The 19,857-nt window shown below is 37.8% G+C and overlaps 1 protein-coding gene and 1 long non-coding RNA gene across 2 annotated transcripts; one reads left to right on the top strand and one right to left on the bottom strand.

Moving 5' to 3' along the window:
• Positions 1-875: 875 nt before the first annotated feature.
• Positions 876-1,821, bottom strand: LOC113047590 (uncharacterized). The gene is made up of 3 exons (XR_003276304.1): positions 1,797-1,821; positions 1,631-1,702; positions 876-916 (listed from the first exon to the last, which is right to left on the bottom strand). It is a non-coding gene; the product is annotated as an uncharacterized LOC113047590 (long non-coding RNA).
• Positions 1,822-8,412: 6,591 nt separating this feature from the next.
• On the top strand, positions 8,413-18,684 carry LOC113047573 (transmembrane protein 235). Its single transcript, XM_026208952.1, has 4 exons — positions 8,413-9,016; positions 9,781-9,858; positions 10,205-10,342; positions 17,561-18,684. Exons 1-4 carry the CDS (start codon positions 8,839-8,841, stop codon positions 17,833-17,835), a joined length of 669 nt encoding a protein of 222 aa, XP_026064737.1. The 5' UTR covers positions 8,413-8,838; the 3' UTR covers positions 17,836-18,684.
• Positions 18,685-19,857: the final 1,173 nt, after the last annotated feature.

The following is a 19,857-nucleotide window of genomic DNA, read 5'->3' as shown; positions in this document are numbered from 1 at the left end:
GTAGATTACAATCTGCAACTAGACGGATGTACTGTTACTACTTCTACAGTCAAAAATCTGGGTGTTATATTAGACAGCAACTTGTCTTTTGAAAATCATATTTCCCATGTTACAAAAACTGCATTCTTCCATCTTAGAAACATTGCCAAGCTACGAAACATGTTATCTGTTTCTGATGCAGAAAAGCTAGTTCATGCATTCATGACCTCTAGACTGGACTATTGTAATGCACTTCTAGGTGATTGTCCTGCTTCGTCAATAAACAAGCTACAGGTCGTCCAAAATGCAGTGGCTAGAGTCCTTACCAGGTCAAGAAGATATGATCATATTACCACAATTTTACAGTCTCTGCACTGGCTACCTATTAAGTTCCATATCAGTTACAAATTATCATTACTTACCTATAAGACCCTAAATGGTTTAGCTCCTGCGTACCTAACAAGCCTTCACACTACAATCCATCACGCTCCCTAAGGTCACAAAACACTGGACTTTTGGTAGTTCCTAGGATAGCAAAAACCACTAAGACTTCTTCACACAGGGCCATGTAGTTTTGGATTTTGTTTTCCCTTAATAATAAAAACCTTCATTTAAAGACAGCATGTTGTGTTTACTTTTATGTTAGTTACCTTTGACTAATATTTAAATTTGTTTGATGATCTGAAACATTAAAGTGTGACAAACATGCAAAAAAATAAATCCGGAAGGGGTCCAACACTTTTTCACACCACTGTAGTTTAGAGACCCTAAAATAAAGCGTTACCCAATAATATTTTTAACTTTTATTATTTTTAAAAAACACTTAGCTGACACATACCAGCATTACTGGAGTCTCCCGCAGCTCCAGCAAGAGCCTCATCATCAGAATCACTTTATTCAGGATCAGCGTCATCAGAATCTGTCATGTTGATCTCATCTTCAATGAAAAATAAAACTCAGAACATGAAAAACATCTGCATTCAGAAGTCAAACACAATCACACACTATTTATAAACCATTCCTAAAGACACTACATTCTACAGTGAACACAAGACATATTTCAGAGAAGAGTTGCCTTAAACATTCCTGTGAGTTTAAAAGACCCGCTGTGCTACGCATGCTAGGATGGACGTACCTTCAAGCTCAATGTTCTCCTAAAACATACATGTGATACTTTAAGAGCTACACTGTCTTTCAATAATAACTTAATGTATTTTAATGACAGGGAAGTTGTGGTCATTTAGTTAATAAGATCATTTAAAATCATAAAAGAACATTTACGTTACAGACCTTAAAAGGTACTGGTCAATATATTACTACAAATCTGTATTTAGAGCACTCTGTCCTGGAGGGCCGGTGTCCTGCAGAGTTTAGCTCCAACCCCAGACACACCTGAAGCAGATAATACTAGAAACCTCCAGGCAGGTGTGTGTAGACAAGCTGGAGCTAAACTCTGTGGGACACTAGCCCTCCAGGACCAAGTCTGGACACTCCTGATTCAGACATCGACTAATATTACTGAAATTGAAAACACGTCATTAAATTACATACATTTGGTAACAGCTAAGTATATCACAGCCCATGAAGACATCAGACTTCAGAGCATTCACTGTTGCACTGAAATAACAGTTCATCTGAAACATGTGAATACCTCCTTAACTCCTTCAGCGGGGACAAAAAAGCTCTGCTCCTCATTCAACACATGCTCTTTGACAGGTGACATCTGAAAACAATGAAAAAAGCAAGGCTCATGTAGAGACGATTTCTTACAACATCAATCTAACATTTCATAAAATATGCAATGCACATTTTATTACCTACTCAACACAGTCCTGATCATCCGATAGTAACCGGTCCTTCTTCAGAGTCACCTGAAATTAAGGAAACAGAAATAAAAAAAATAAACATTCTACTGCAGACAAAGGATTCAGGGACTGTACAAATTGATAATGCACATATACTGGAGTCCATAAACACTGACTGATCACTGACACATGAAATCAAAAAATCGAATTTAAATTAAAATCAATCAATCAATCAGTCGCAGAACCTTCTCTACGTCTGTGTCTTCTGACAGAGTATTGACTTCAAGAGTGGACGGTTCAACCACAATATAGAAAAGAACATCAAATTAGATATCTGTGACAATAAATGAGTGCATAAAATACTGATTTAAAACATTAAATTATTTTATAATCTTGCTTCTATCAATGTAATTTACAAGATTACAATATTTCAAACCAATATTTAAATTTTCAAGTGTTACCCAAGTTAATGTTCATGACTTTGTAAGTATTACATTACATGCATGTATACTGAAGTATGTCAGGTTGTGTGTATGTGTTTACACCTGTGTTACGAGGACCCTGTTCTATGAGGGCCATCATAAGAACATGGTCTTGACTTGACTGAAGAGTCTCAGTGTGTTATTAGTTTGAAAAAAGTCTGGTCTATTTGTAACCTTGTTATTACCGGGACATTGGTAACTAGACAAATGTGGACAGCTTATTTCAAGCATTTCTGTGTATGAGAAAAACTGGTGATTTGAGACACAGTGTCTGTGTTAGTTATACAGCATGAAACCAAGACTCACTTTTAACATCCACAATAATGCAGCAAACAATGTCTCTTAGAAACACATGTGGACAACGTAATCTGTTCTACTCTTTTAAGGACTAGCACAATTATTTCAAGAACTTCTTGGATACCTTTATAGCTGCTGTGCCCTGTTCAGAGTTCTTTAGGTTCTTTAGACACTGATTCTACTCAGTTATCATTTGAAAATACTGAAAGTTTTTTTTTATTTAATGTTATTTAAATAAAAAAGCCAAAATAATAATAATAATAATAATAATGATGATGATGATGATGATGATGATGATGACACAAATATGATAAAACTGCAGAATACAGTAGTATAATGCCTGACAGTAAATTTCAAACAAGGGGAACGACTTTTTACCAACTTATATTACAATATACTTAATCTAAAGGTAACAATTAGACATTTTGAATATCACATGGCCACAATGAGATGTGAATGATCCATATTTAGCCTAATATTTCACATTCACACAGCCCAATGTCATGGTGATAACTAGGGTCTTCAAATACCAGGCTTTTGTCAAACAAACGCCACACTGAAGGTGTTTCTCAATGTCAAGGATACTTCCTTAGCAGGACTGGTCCTTCCAAGTCACTTCCTTCAGAGGCTAGGTGAGGCTCCTCTTTAGCATTCGGAGAACACGTAAATGGAACAGGCTAGCAAATGCACGTCATTGCGTCAGTGAAAAGGTCAGTTTGAAGAACGCTGTGGTATAATGGTATAATATTAACGTTAAATTACTTTGGACAACTTAACTAGTTATTTATAAAAGAAATGCCGGTGACGCAACCAAGCTAACAATTGTTAAATGACAGGTCCGGTTCAGTTAGCCATCAATAACGTAATTTGTATTTGTATAAATTACAATCTTAATATGGTAGTAATTTGTACTGGCAAACTTTACTTATATATTTACTACAGTTATAACAAATGTTCGGTAACGTAAATAAAAACCGTTAACACTCCGACTCTAGGATTGTGGGTGATTTGAGAGCGCGAAGGCTACACATATGCATCCTTTCCTGTGTATGGGATATTTTTCGAATGAAGGACTCAGTCCTTGGTTGAAATTCCGAGGATCCTCGACATTGGAACAGTCCTTCGACGGATGTCGATGACGTAGCATCCTCGAAATTCTGGCTTCCGAGGATCCTTCCTTGACATTGAGAAACGCCTTGAGATTCTCATATGTTCTTATGATGGTCCTCATAAAACAGGGTCCTCGTAACACGGGTGTAAACACACACACAAGACCATGTTCTCATGATGGTCCTCATAAAACAGGGTCCTCGTAACACAGGTGTAAACACACACACAAGACCATGTTCTTATGATGGTCCTCATAAAACAGGGTCCTCGTAACACGGGTGTAAACACACACACAAGACCATGTTCTCATGATGGTCCTCATAAAACAGGGTCCTCGTAACACAGGTGTAAACACACACACAAGACCATGTTCTTATGATGGTCCTCATAAAACAGGGTCCTCGTACTACAGGTGTAAACATAGTCTTGATGTCACATTGTGTGTATGTTTACACCTGTGTTACGAGGACCCTGTTTTATGAGGACCATCATAAGAACATAGTCTTGATGTCACATTGTGTGTATGTTCTTATGATGGTCCTCATAAAACAGGGTCCTCGTAACACAGGTGTAAACACACACACAAGACCATGTCCTCATAAACCCAAATGTCCCTGTAATGCTAATGCGTATTCAGGTCAAAAGTCCTTGTAAACCACAAAAACTAACACACACACACACACACACACACACACACACAAACAGAGACACACACACACACAGACACAGTTTTATTTGTTTGTAGTTGAGTTGTAAATGTGTGTGTTGTAATGTGTGTGTGTGTGTGTGTGTTGTGTTCAGACGCCTGTGATCTCACACTGGATCCAAACACAGCATTCAGAAACCTCGTTCTGTCTAAGAAGAACAGAAAGGTGACGATCGTCTCTGAGGAACAGTCATATCCTGATCATCCCGACAGATTTGATGGTTGGGGTCAGATTCTGTGTTCAGAAAGTCTGACTGGACGCTGTTACTGGGAGACTGAATGGAGCGGAGTAGCTGAAATATCAGTGTGTTATAAAGAAATCAAGAGGAAAGGATCGAGTTATGAAAGTAGGTTTGGACATAATGTGAACTCCTGGATTCTGTTCTGCTCTGATCACAGATTCGTTGCTCGTCACAATAATAACAGAACTGATATCTCTGTTGCTCCAGACTCCTGTAAGAGAGTCGCAGTGTTTCTGGACGAGTCGAGCGGCTCTCTGTCCTTCTACAGCGTCTCTGACACACACACACTCACACACTTACACACATTCACACACACATTCACTCAGCCTCTACTCGCTGGATTTACACTTTATTCAAACTCTTCAGTGTCTCTGTGTCACACTAAACACACACACACACTCACACACCCTCACACACACACACACACACACACACACACTTACATTCTCACACACACACACACACACACATATATCTGTGTCTTGTTTATTCCTCTGAAATGTAATCTCTGTGTGTATATGTTTGGCTTTATTGAACTAATAAAGAAACAAAAGCAGTTTCTCTCTCTCGTTCACACACACACCTACACACATACACACACACACACACACCTTATCTAATTTTGAAATTGCATCAACTTCTATTGCTTTTATAAATAGTTAGTTTATATATTTGTGTCCCTGGAGAACAAAAGCAGTCAAAAGTAGCACAGTTTTATTTATAGCAATAACCAAAAATACATTGTATGGGTCAAAATGATCCATTTATCTTTTATGCCAAAAATCATTAGGATATTAAGATCATGTTCCATGAAGATATTTCAACTTGAATATATCAAAACTTTGATTAGTAATATGGATCGCTAAGGACTTCATTTGGACAACTGCTCTTTCTTGTGGTTGTCAGTCATTATTATTGCTCTTTATTACTGCACTATTATTACTTCTGCTCGTCTTTAGCCATCTTCAAGAAACGACTAAAACATCTCTTCATCTATACTTGACCCTTTAACACTTACACTCTTGTTTTCTTTTTATTTATATTACAAAACATTTCCTCTAACCAGGGGCGCCCCCGGCCACCACTGTATAAACTCAGGCCAGTCCTAGGATGACTTGCAGTGGGTAATATTAATTTAAATGCAGAATGTAAATTCACAATAGTTTATAAGTGAAAAAAGAAGTCTGTGCAGCCACCAAAAAGACAGCAGATTGGCGCCACCAGAGTATCTGCCCTCCCCGTCCAAACAAAACACAGAGTGTGCGCAGACATCACGTGATCCTCTAGACTAGTGCACATATTATCACATTTTTCAAGATATGGGAGAGAAACTGTATAGATCTACATAATTTATATAATTCCATATAGTTAATATCACACAAAGAGTGACGTTTTTCTCCAAAAGTCAGCATATAATTACAAATGTGATATTGATTTTATACACCAGTTAAATAAACAGGAAGTTAATATCAAGAGACTTATGTTCTTGACAACATATTCCCTGTTTTTGCTCTATTTCTAAAAACAAGAATCAATCCAAACACAGCCACTGTTTTGCATCTCTGAGCAACATGATGGTGTTTCGTTCCCGAATGAATCAACCGTTTAAATGATTCGGTTCAAACACAATGACTCACTTATGATCAGTGACTCGCTCTCACTTACTGGCGGTTTTAATTTCACATTTAAATGTACCTTTTCATTTTTTTTATAATTTCAAACATCAGTTTTCAATGTTTTATGAATAAAATATCAAAACATTTATTATTTTGTAACTGCAGGTTAAAGTATTCAAGTTCCCATAGAGCTGCATTAAACAGTGTGTCAAAACATCTGAATGACTCTTCAGATGCAGCTTCTGTTTTCTCTGCATTGCAAAGATCAGTTTTGTTGATACTGATTGCATTTGCTTGTTAACAGACCAAATGCAAGTATTTGACCTAAAAGATGGTGCACACTTAAAAGAAAAAAGAAAATGGTAAAGGTAAAAATAAAAAATGAAGGACTCAGAATTAGAAATAAGATATCAGCACAATAACACACTCAGCAAAATATTGTCTAATTATTGTCATCGATAAAATCCCTTAAATTACAGAGATATCTTTTGTTTTTGTCAATATTGCAAACCCTTATTTATTTATTTATTTATTTTATTTTATTTTGATGTGCCACCCCAAGATTTAATGTGGCCTCATTTGGCCACCCCTATTAACATTTTCTGGGGGTGCCACTGACTCTAACAGTTTCTATTTCTATTCTACTGCTTGTTTTTATTTTATAATATGACGCCTCTAACTCTGGCGTGGTGTTTTCCGTATAAATACGGATTTCAGCAGTGTGACGCGCTACATAGGCTACTTCAAATATTAAGACTGTAAAAGTCTTAATATATTTAAGACTTAAACTTTCGGCGTGCGCGAGTCCGCTGGTGTCCACTGTGGTATGCGTGACGTAAAAATCGTTATCGGAGAGTGTGCGCGAAAGCTCTGAGTGGACATCCGCGTGCCTCCTGTTTATTCTTCAGTAGGCTTCAAAAGCACCAATACATATACACAGGCTGTGTGAAGAAGCCCATTGCTACTCGAACCTGTACAATCCGTTGAAAAAACAATATAACATTAGTCAGATGTGCAATAATTCTGGCCAATTGTTTGTTCGTGTGCGGATTGCTCATGCAGAAAATATAACCAGGGCTTCAGTTCTAGCTGCACTTGGTTTGAGTCAATTTCATAAAAATTTGGGAATGCAACATTCGTCATTAGAAACATTTATAAATCTGTTGTAGTTTCAGTGTCACATAATCATTCAGATTTGCTGCTCAGGAAACATTTCTGATTATTATCAATGTTGAAAACAGCTTTGCTGCTTAATATTTTTGTGGAAGCAATGATACCTCAAACATTTGTATATGATTTAATACAGAGAGAAAAACTAATTTTATTCACCATGCATGAAAGGGACAAAAAACAAGTGAAGACATTTAAAATTATTTCTATTTAATACATTGACAAATTGAATTGATATATTTGATAAATGCAAATAAATGCTGTTAATTAACTTTATATGTATCAAAAAATAACATAACAAAAACAGAAATAACATAACATTTTACAACATATTAAAATTTAAAACTTTATTGTATTTGTAATATTTCACAATAATTATTTTTATTTATTTATTTATTTTTACTTTATTTTGATCAAATAAATTCAGCACTGATGAGCATAAGATATAACTGTAATGTTTCCAAACTTTTGGCATGTACTTTAATAATAATTGTATATACTTTACTATAATACTGTCAGGTGTTTATTCCTGCTGCTTGTTGTTTATTAAATTCCATGTTTGAAGGATTCTCCTGCGTTTGACTCCTCCCCGAGTGTACCGTGACACATATGTCATAGTATTTTATTATATTGTTGTCATGATTATTAAATGCTGCTTTTTATTTTTTACAGGACAGTGGGTATTTAAAAAAAAATAAGATATATCTTTTAATGTGCTAAAATATATATTTTTAATAATGAGTGATGGGGCGTGGCTTGTGGGCGTGTTCAGAATTTCCTTTTTTTTTATTCATTAAAAAATATCCTCTAACAACCTACTGACAGATTTCTCGTTTTCAGCAAAAACTCACTTAATTTTCATAAAAAATAAAAAGGCTAAATGTCTTGTGTTTTTTCATACATGAACTCAAGTAAATCTATTTTGATTTAAGAACATTTAATGAAAAGCAAGAAAAGATACTGGAGTAGAAAAGTCTTCTTTTTTTTTTTTTTTTTTTTTTTTTTTTTTGCTGTGCACTCTCAATTTTTCTGTTTCTCACCAGGTGATTTTAGTAATAAATTTGCTCTCTTTTGACATAAAAGAGCTGCAAGCCGTGTTGACAAAATATCTACTGTATTTACACACCACTATAAAAAGAGTAATTTATTTGCAAAGAAAAGGAAAGAAAGCACCTCGTGGCTGAAGATCAGATGCAGCACAGAGAGCGAGAGCGAGGTGAGAGAGTAGATCGAGCTTCTGCTCTCACTCGAGAGATGTGAGGAAAACCCTGCGGTTTCTTCATCCAGCTGTTGCTCTTCCTTCAGCCTGGAAACACCTGGAGAAATAAAGCTGGAATCGTGTGCTTTAATGTGTCTGATAGCACTGGGCTTCAGAGGACCTGAATGAGAGCAGCTCAAAGTCAATGAATAATCGGAGGGATTTTCTCGCTGATGAAGATGAACTTTGGGACAGTTGTGATCTCTGCGGGTCTGTGCGGGCTGCTCAGCTTCATCCTGCTCGCCGTGTCCATCGGCACTGAATACTGGTACATTATAGATGTGGATGAAGGGAAGAACTCCAGCCTGGAGTACAGCAGCTCTCACTCCGGACTCTGGAGGATATATGAAGGTAAGATCACAACACAAACAACATGCGCTTCCTGCATGTGCCATTATATTCTGCACCTGTTGATCAAATTTAGTATTTTCTGACAGTGATGTCTCTTCATCTCCATTTAGAGGATTTAAACATCCAGAGTAATTGCTCAATCACTACACAACAGCATTTCATTAAAGTGTTCATATGAATATTAAACACCAGACTAAATACTGAGTACTGATGAAGTAGTCTGCATAAACTAACGGTAATGTGCATTTATTCATTCTCCTGTTCTTACTGCTTAACACTTCATGTGTCTCATTAGATATATGAAGTATTTTTTTTAAATCTCATTCCTGTTTCAGCACATTAACTGGCAAACAAGTCGATTGGCTGCAAATGAAGTAATTTCAGAAATATTCACAGATTGAGTTCTCATCACTGGCTGAGTCTCCATTATGTACATAATTAATGTCTCGTCCAATTCTGTCACTGTTTCATGGCTCTAGACACAATTAAAGAGAGAAGCAGTTCATCACACAATTGTGAATGTTTAATGTTAGACACAGTTACTGAATCAGTCACATAAAAGAACTGTTTTCCATTTCATTCTTAATGCAGTAAAGATGATTTCTTCTCTCTAACACAAATGCTGCTCTGTCTTGTAATAAAAAGAAACCCTTTAAATATGTTGTATGCAATGAAGTTTGTAGGCTGTAGTTAATTCTCAGGCAGCTGTGTGAAGTGTAATGGGTGTTTGCAGCTTATGACTGATGATTTAATGTGACCTACAGGACAGAATGGCAGTTATCACGACATCTCGTTCTACACAGACTCGTCCGACCACACCGAGCAGGAGAAGCACCTTTTGAGTGAGTCTCGATAGCCTAAATTAAAAGCTACTTTGCTGATTGTTTGGAATTGATTTCCACTGTTACATTTATAAGGACATCTTTTTCTAACTGTATTGGATGTATGTATCTTATTTCATGTCAAATTCTTAAATTAATTCAATAAATTATTTGGGAATAATAAGACAACGAAGGCTGTTAACAATCGAATGAAATAAGTATTAATAAAATATATATTTTTTGTACTGCAGAAATATCAAGAAGCAGCATTTGCATGCATTTACACTGCTGCAGATGTCTATAAACGTGAATGTGTGGCAGCAGGTTACACTGAGCATGTAATAAAGACCTGTTTGTGTCTCTGCAGACTTGCACAGGGTCATCGTGGTCCTGTTGCCTCTCAGTCTGGTGCTGCTGGTCTTTGGTGGGATCTTCGGTCTGGTGGCGTCTTTGGCTCAGAGCTGCACTCTTCTCACCTGCATCGCTGCATACTTCCTCATCTCCAGTGAGTGCCATTAACAGCTACACTGCATTCATTGGCCTTCTACACACATCAGCACACATCGTTCGTAAGCAGCAGTGCTATCGCTGGAGTTTGTGTTGTTGTGTAGAGGTCAGTGAGAGATGCGTTCAGTGGCTCAGACAATGTCACACGTGGATATAAAACATAATGGGAATGAAAGAAAGCAGAAAATGTCAGGTTCTCCAGCTGAATGCAGCTGTTAGGTGAACTGGTCACACACAGTCAGGGGTTTTAATAGAAATTGAGGTTTTTCGCTCAATAATACATATCCACAAAGCCTGCAGTAATGAATAGCAAAAATATTGAACAGATTTATTTGATGCGTTTCATCTGTTTATGGGATTTATTTTCTAATCTAGAGTCACTTTTATTTATATAGTGCTTTAAACAGAGCCAAATTATGCTCTAGGCTCAAATAAATAGCAGTGTAATGTTAAATGTATTCATACTAAAACTCTTTTAGTTTGGCATGCAAACTGAACAAATGTTGTGTTGTTTTAAACTATAATAATAACATCAGCATTTGAATCTGTCTTGAATGATACATAATTAATGGTACAGGTTGTAGGACCTGACACAAGAGGGCGCATTACCAAAACAATAACAATTGCGTGGTTTGATGACGTTTGATGCTTCTTAGCATTTATTATTATTAAAATCAATAATAATAAATGTTATTTTGAACTTACCAATATCATTTGCAATAATGATTGATTCATATTTCTGTAAATAAAAACTGTATTTATTTATGACTATGGACTATGGATCAAACGCATCCTCACACGGGTCTAAAGACGAGATGCCCCGCGCTTTGGTGTGTATACCCCATAATACTAATCTTGTTGATCGTTATTGTCATGATCTCTAGCTTGAGTGCCTGTGAGTTTCAGTAGAGGGCACTCCACTCAGGATTCATTCCAACTCCATTTCCCATCCTGCATCATTCCTGGGACTGATTGCACACACACACACCTGCATCTGATTACACACCTGCAGTTAATACACACACACCCATATAAGCAGCACACTCACGCCAACTCATTGCGAAGTCTTGTTTAGCCCTGTCTAGCATTTCTAAGCATTTTTCCTGTGTTTTTTCTTCCCGTGTCTGATTTTGGATAGTGTTACTGCCTTTGATTCTCTGCCGCCTGCCCTGACCTCTGCTTGTGACTGTTATTGATTCTGGATTTCCCTGTCAAACCTGACGCTGTTTCTGATTTCTGCCTGTCTGACCACTCTTAAATAAACACTGCAATTGGATCCTAATGTCTCTGACTCCACGTAACAGTTATAATAGCGTACGTGGGATCTGTCCTTATCGACAGAATAGGCGGCAGATGGTAAACATTAATTATGTTCCATAAATAAGTAATACAATCCACCATAAAACGTGCAAGAATAATTAAATAAGGAACTGATGGACGAAAGCTAGTGGTTTGCTGGACGCTCGCCACTACTTCCGCATTTGGCCACGACACTGTTGTCATGTGGTTTCTACGTCAGTAAAGGCGGTAACAAAGGGTAACTGACGTCATTGACAGGCGACTGCACTTCCCCGTGTCACTGTTTAGACTGGGAATTTTCTCATGATTTACAAGTAGTTGAAAACATTAGATATATTGTTAGTAATCAGCTAAACAAAATATATAACACTAGTCTAGTGGTTTTTGGGTATTTTACTGCAAATGTTATACAAATTGTACCTTTAATTGACACCTTCATTACACTTTGTCATTATTTCTTCTCATCACTACTACAGAAATCAGGAGATTATCATTGTTGTTAAAAAAGACATCAAAATATAAGTGGGAATGACATGCAGGCTTTTTTTGTGAATGGACGTCACATGTGTCATGCCAAAGATGAAAGGGATCATCAAGACTTTTATCAGTGACAGGTGCAAAAGCTTCTTCTGTCATGGTGTGGGGTGCATTAGTGCCCATGGCATGGGTGACTAGCACATGTGTGAAGGTCCCATTGAGTCTGAGACATATAGTGGGATTGTACAGAGACATACTATGATCAAACTGACATCTTTTCCTGAGAAGTGATTATAGTGAGGCAATGCCAAGTCTCTTTCTGGATGTGCTAGCACTGCATGGTTGTGCTTGAATGGTCTGCCTGCAGTCAAGATCTGTCTCCTATTGAAAATGTGTGGTGAATCATGAAGAGGAGAATAAAACATTGATAACAAGGACTGATTAGCAGCTAGAGTCTTGTTCCTTGATTAATTTCACCTGCTCACCAGCAAAAATGTGTCTCTTCAATCCAGGAATGATTAAAAAGTGTAATTCAAAGGAAAGGTGATATAAAATAGTTGCAAACATGTCTCTGTCCCAACTTTTTTGAAGTGTGTTGCAGCCATCAAAATCTATTTGTTTTAATTTACAAAATACAAATACAGTGAAGTCCAGTGAAAACTGGCTCCTTTGTTCATATCCTTTTCTCCTGAGTGCTTTCTATTAATGACTGCGTTGAATGTCACACAGCGTCTGGTTTGTAACTTGTTATTCTCTATCTTTGTCATGATTGCATTGAGGTTTATTAATTACATTACAGTGTGTTATCTATTTCTATAGTTTATCATTAAAGAAAAGGAGAAAAATATAAGACATTTTAAAAAAACATTTATTCTCCGCAGATGCAGTTTTTATGTGAATTACTGTCAATTATTCACAACCAAATTTAGGTGAGATCTTCATCCAATCCAAAAATGTTCAAAAGCAATTGCATCAAATGAATTGTTGACATGCAAAATCATTTTCCTTACTGAAATCATTGCCTGTGAATCTGCCAAAGATGTCATACTGTATGTCCGCAGAGCTTTATTTCTTTACTGAAACTGAACTCTGTATATAAGTTACTAATATCATTATACTAGGACAGGAACCACATTCAAAAATTTTACAAAATGGCTAAATGTTCTCTGTGTTTCTCTCTCTGTACACATTTGTAATCTCTGAAAGGCACAGAAGCAAACCCCACATCGGCTGTGTCAGTGCATTTTTTATTTAACATCTTGAAAAAGAAATGCATTGTTTGAGAAATGACTGGAATTTAATTTCAGAGAAGCAGGAAAATCTCTCCTCTGTTATTTCTGTTGCGTATCATGAGTGATCGTGAAAGGTCAGGGCTCCTCTGAGCTTCATGTAAGTGGGTTAATTGCAGCAATAATGACTGAGTTCCTGACGGTTCCTTCAAGCAGTTCTCAAGGAAAGCACATATCTTCTCTTATGATCATGGTGATTACAGTATGAGCTTTCCTATTGATACTCCCACCACTAACCTGTGAGACTGTCATATTCTGTGCTTGTGTGCTGCTGAGTTTAATTCTAAAGAAAATACTAATTTGCTTAGATATGGTTTTGCCATCATGCATTTACTATGTATAGAACGTGAATCAAGCAATTACAGCTTTCACATGCTGTTTAAACTCCTGGCGTGCCATAGAGCACCACTCACACAGTTTTCCATTAAATTACATCATATTTGTTCCAAATTGTTGTTAATGTACATAATGGCTTCACCCATGGTGGAAGATTATGCATTTTTCAGTAGTACTTTGGTCCTTTTGTGGCTGGAATGACATCTATGCTTCATACAGAGAAAAACTATATTATAGGCTGCACTTTTTCTTTCCATTTGCTAACTTGAGAATGCAAGTACAAAATGCCAATCCCGGTATGCGGTAAGGTTTTTAAAGGTTTCAAAAAGCCATATAGTGCGGATATAGTAGGATTTTCAAATTAGGAATTCAAAAGAGTCTCAGAAATAAAGGTACGAAAGCTACACTGTATGTAAAAGAAAAAAATAAATAAAGAAAAACAGAAAGAAAAGAAAAATCCAGATATTTACAGGATTAAAGATTATTATTTTACAATAAATTACTGTAGTCAGAGATATATATTGTGAAATCAATGCATGCTGGGATCATTGTCTTACAAATGACTGAATGAACAGCAGAATGATGCTAACGTCACAGTAATGTACTGCTCTTGTTTTACTGTGCATTCACATTATACAGTTGTCTTTAAATATACAATATAAAATAATATATATAAAACAAACAATTCAAACCAAAACCTAGTGGAATAGCACAAATAGGACAAACAAGAATAAAAAAACAACATGATCGGTTCATGCTAGGTGCCTTTATTATACATATGCTCTGTGATTAAGTTTTTTTTTTTTCAATACTGTTTTTTTTTTTTTAAATAAGTCAAGCTTATTTTAAAAATAAACTTGCTAGTGAAGTACTGTAGAGTTAGATGCAAGTGAAGTCCCACTGTGAAAATACTGTGAAAGAAATGCAATTATTAAACAGAAACCGCTGTAATTTCGCACTTTTTTTTTTCCAACAGTGTGTCACTGGGGCAGTACATTTTCAAATGTACACCTTGTACCTAAAGAGTCCTTATTGGTACCTTAAAGGTTCATATTAGTAATACACAAAGGTGTACCTTTTGAAAAGGTACTGTGGCAGTGAGACACTGTAAAAAAAAAAAAAAAAAAAAAAAAAAAAAAAAAAATAGATTATCATACTGTAGATACGATTTTCAGAACCAAAGCCAAAACTTTCTCTGTGTACTGACAATTCATTCAAGCGCTTCTTGTTTGATAAGAAGACAATTCAAACTAAGAAAATGTAATGTGTTTTGGATATTTATAACTTCTAAAAAAACCGCTGGAAAACACTACCTAGGGTGGTATCTGGGCCTTTATTTATAAATGGTGTAGTACGTTCGTAGGAGGAAAGGAAGAGGACAAGGGGTCGGATGGACTACTGACAAGTTATTAACAAATAAAAAGTAATCTTCATAAACACCAATGGTGACTCTTATTCTGACACTAGCACAAGCTATTGGCAAATGCTTCCAGTTCAATCCTTCAGGCTTCAGTCAGCAGTTCGTCTCTCTCTCGACTGCTTCTCTCTGTCCTGGCGTTTTATACTCTCTCCACGCCAATTACTAAAACAAGAGACAGGTGTTGATTCTTTCCGCCCAAACCACTCACTTACCGTTCATCTCCTGATTCTTTCTCCCGCTGCAGAATTCGGCTAAACCACGCCCCCCCTGCCACATACCCCCACCGCCCGACTCAGGCCGGGGAGCCATCCTTACTTAGCCTCTCTCTTCGAGAGATTTTAGTAAGGTCAGTCAAAGGACTGGTGATGTCTGAATAATTAGGAATAAACCGTCTATAATATCCTGCCAGCCCCCAGAACTGCCTTACCTTCTTTTTGGTCTTGGGCATGGGCATGTTGCAATAGTGGCTATCTTGTCAATTTGGGGACACACCTGTCCATGCCCCAAGTGGAAGCCCAGATACCTTACTTCCACACGCCCAATCACCCAAACACTTCTTTGGGTTGGCAGTGAGTCCAGTCCCCCTCAGCGATCTCAGGACAGCCCTCAGATGCTGGATATACCGCTGCCTATCATTAATAAATATAATGATATCATCCAGGTAGGCAGCCATATATGCAGCATGGGGCCGCAGAATCCTATCCATGAGGTACTGAAAGGTGGCCGGCGCCCCGAACAACCGAAATTGAAGGGTAATAAATTGGTTTAAACCAAACGGTGTCTTTTCTTTGGATAATGGAGACAAGGGGATTGGCCAATTACCCTACGTTAAGTCCAATGTCGAATAAAAATGAGCTGAGCCTAGTCCATCAAGAAACTCGTCAACCCGTGGCATTGGATACGTGTCGAATTTCGACAAAGAATTCACCTTGCCGTAATCCTCACAGAACCGGACTGAGCCATCCGTTTTCGGAACTAAAACTATCAATCTCGCCCAGTAACTACTGGGTTCTTCTATGTACCCCAATGTCGAGCATTGCGGCTAATTCATCCTGAACTACCTTTTTCTTGTGCTCAGGTAAGCGATACGGCCAGCTGCGAATTGCCACGCCCAGCTCCATCTCGATATGGTGCTGAATCAGGTTTGTACGCCCCGGTAGGGGCGAGAAGACGTCGACAAATTCTGCCTGTAATTTCGTTAGATCAGTGAGTTGGTATGGCAAGAGGTGATCTCCCCCTAGGGCCAGGGCGAGGGATTGTGGTTTGACATTTGCCTCTGTTCCGAGATCATCCTCCCCGCCAATCACCGGTCCCAACATCACTGATTCCGCCTCATTCCATTTTTTTAGGAGGTTGGGGTGATAGATCTGACATGCCCCGTTTGACTTGTCGTGCGTCCTCAAACGATCCCTGCCACTTAGCCAATAACTTAAAGCTCGACGTTGGGAGTCATACAAGTACTTTCTCTCCCATTGCAAATTTGTGCAATCTAGTTCCCCTGTTATACAGCTGGCTCTGGCGGTCCTGGGCTTGTAACAAATTCTCCATGGATAGCCGCCCCAAAGTGTAGAGTTTTGTTCTCAAGTCCATCAAGTACTGAATTTCGTTTTTGCCCTGAGATGGTCCCTCCTCCCAGGTTTCTCTCAGTACATCCAGCACTCCTCGAGGCTGGCGTCCGTAGAGAAGCTCAAAGGGGGAAAACCCCGTGGAGGCTTGTGGGACCTCTCGCACAGCGAATAACAAGGGCTCTAGCCACCTATCCCAATTCTTGGTGTTTTCTTGAACGAACGTCCGGATCATGGATTTAAGCATGCGATGATAGAAGCTAATTCGAATCAATTTAATGCCCAATAATCCGTACAGTTCGCGTAGCATACATGACATAAACGTTGTGCCTTGGTCAGAGAGGATCTCTTCCGGAACCCCCACCCGGGAGATTAGACGAAACAGGGCATCCGCAACACTCTTAGCGGAAATGTTACAGAAGGCCACTGCTTCAGGATATCGTTTTGCATAGTCAACTATGACCAATGCAAAGTGATATCCCCATGCAGATCGCTCTAATGGCCGGTTGAGGTCCATACCAATTCTCTCGAAGGGGACCTGCATTAAGGGAAAGGGGAGCAAAGGCGCTTTTGGGACGGCCGGTGGATTCACCAACTTACATTCTGGACAAGACGCACACCACCTGCGCAGGTTTTTTTGTGAATGACCGGCCAAAAGAAATGGGTCATGAGGCGATTCAGTGTTGCTGCCTGTGATAATGATTTTTTGCATAAAATCTGACTGCTATTTATGTTTTATGCTCCAGGGTCACATATGAGAGTATGGATACGTTTGTTGCTGAGGTTGTTTAGTAAGAGAATGGAGTGTAATTACATCTCTTTGTCCACAGGTCTGTTGACAGTGTCCGGTGTGAGCATCTATATCAGTTACTCTCAGCAGGCTTTAGAGGAGCTGCAGCACATGGTGGATATTGAGTCACTGGCTCACGTCCATATGTCCTTCGGCTGGTCTCTGGTCATGGCCTGTCTGTCCTTCTCCCTGGAGCTGCTGACAGGGATCCTGCTCATGCTAGCGTCCCGTCTCATCCACCGTCAGTGCCACCACGAGCCTGTTGCAGTGCTCTCCATGAGCCAGAGCTCACCACAGCTTATGAGACTGCAGTGATGATGATGATCATTCTATCTACTGCCTTATCAAGAGATGAGTTTGTGCTGCAAAGTAAAAATGGATTGCAAATGAGACAGCTGCATCAGTTATTGAATGAGAGTGCTCAGTCGGGGTCTGCCAAATTTGTCTGCATCACTCGAGTGTGTCAGTGCAATCACGTTTTCCTCAAGGCTTCTAGAAACACATTTTCCAGAGCTAACCGGTGTCATGTGGCATGCATTTACTGTATATACACTCTTAAAAATTAAAGTTCCAAAAAACTTTTTTCCAGCGATGCCATAGAAGAACCATTTTTGGATCACCAAATAACGTTTTAGTGAACAGTTATTAAAAGAACCATTTTGAAGAACATTTGAAAAATCTAAAGCACATTTTTCAACTGTAAAGAACCTTTTCTGCCTTCAAAAGGTTCCATGGATGTTCAAGGTTCTTTATAGAACCATTGATGCCAATAAATAACTTTTATTTTTAAGGGTGTAACATGATGAATCAAGCCTTTGCAGCATCTCTAGGCACACATTTTGTAGCATAGTGTTTTTTTCTGCCAATTTTGGTAGAAGTTTGTGTTTTTGCTTATTACAACCAGACAAGACCACTAACCTCTTTTAAATTACAGTGTAAAAAGTATTTGTGACCACACTTTGACATTTTATAAGAATTGTAATACAAATTCTACTTAAATATATAATTTACACAAACACATTTTCATGCTGATATGTATTATGTTTAGTTGCAGTATTAATGCTTAATAGAAAACTGTCATATAACTTGGAGTAACAGTTATATAATTTACCATATACTGTATATGTCATGTTGAAGTACCTTAATAAACTTAATGCCCACCCATTTTCCCTTCATGTTGTGTATATAATTTCTTCATCTTTTAGTGATTTTTACTGCCTAATCATTACGATGCAATCTCATTCATAAAGAGACTTTGCACTTAGTTTAAATTTCAAATGACGCTAGTTATAATTGTGTTTTCATTTTAGGTAATTACATCTATCTCCCTAAGGCTCTTATTTCATTAAATGTTCAAGACGCAGCATGTGAGCTCAATTCAAAAATCAATTTGTCACTAATTTCCAATCTATTTAGGAAACCAATTTAAGAAATGTGTCATAGGAACACAGTGGGCTTGAGAGCTCAGAAATAGTTGCATCAATTTTCATTCCAATTTCCAGAAGGATGTCTTCTACTTAGACAACCAGTCAGTCAAGAATGTAATATGCTGCATTATTTCCAGGGAAATACCTGTATGGCTTTGTTATAATGATAATTGCAGAGCCCATATAGGAATGGTGACTGGGTGGCTGTAAATTTCTGATTGCTGCATTAGAGGCCAAAATAGCTGCAATCAAGACAGCATTTAATGCCAAACCAATTCTGGTGATAAATGGAATGAGGAATGTGCCTGAGCATTTTAAAGTTTCCCTTAATCACCTACACTCTAAAATCAATTCTACGAAGAGTCTGAATGACAGGTGATCTTGTGATTTTGACAACATTTAATGAATTTGTAAATTAAAATGTGTTCAATCTTAGGCTCTCACAATGTAAAAACAATACAACAGACATTGTGTTCTGCTCTCGTGAGTTAATGAAAAATAGCTGGTTGTTCATCAAATTATTTTTCTGGATTACTGGATATGTAAGGTAAGCCTACACATTTCTTGATTGCTTAGTAAAGTAGTAGTACTTCTCCTCAACAAGGCACATGACTTGAGAAATCCTTAATGTCCAGAACTGGAGTGGAATGAGTTATGGCAAAGCTCCTTTCGAGGCAAGTCAGTTCACTCAGCACTTCTTACAGCAGCTCCATCAAACAGCAAGAACTGAAGTCAAAGAAATAGATGACTATGCTTATTGGTGTTTGGCTCTTTTATTTAGAAGGTGCTTCGGGTTCTTTGGCTCTTTTAAATTTGGGTGCTTCTCAGTACTCAAATTAAGGAATGCTTATTTTCAACGCTTTTATTTTTTTAATAAACAGAAACATAAGTAGAGATTCTTTAGCACAGA

This window comes from Carassius auratus, chromosome 28 (genome assembly GCF_003368295.1).
Source record: "Carassius auratus strain Wakin chromosome 28, ASM336829v1, whole genome shotgun sequence".
Classification (NCBI taxonomy): domain Eukaryota; kingdom Metazoa; phylum Chordata; class Actinopteri; order Cypriniformes; family Cyprinidae; genus Carassius; species Carassius auratus.
Note: the sequence above shows the minus strand (reverse complement) of the source record. Positions and strands in the feature narration are given on the sequence as shown.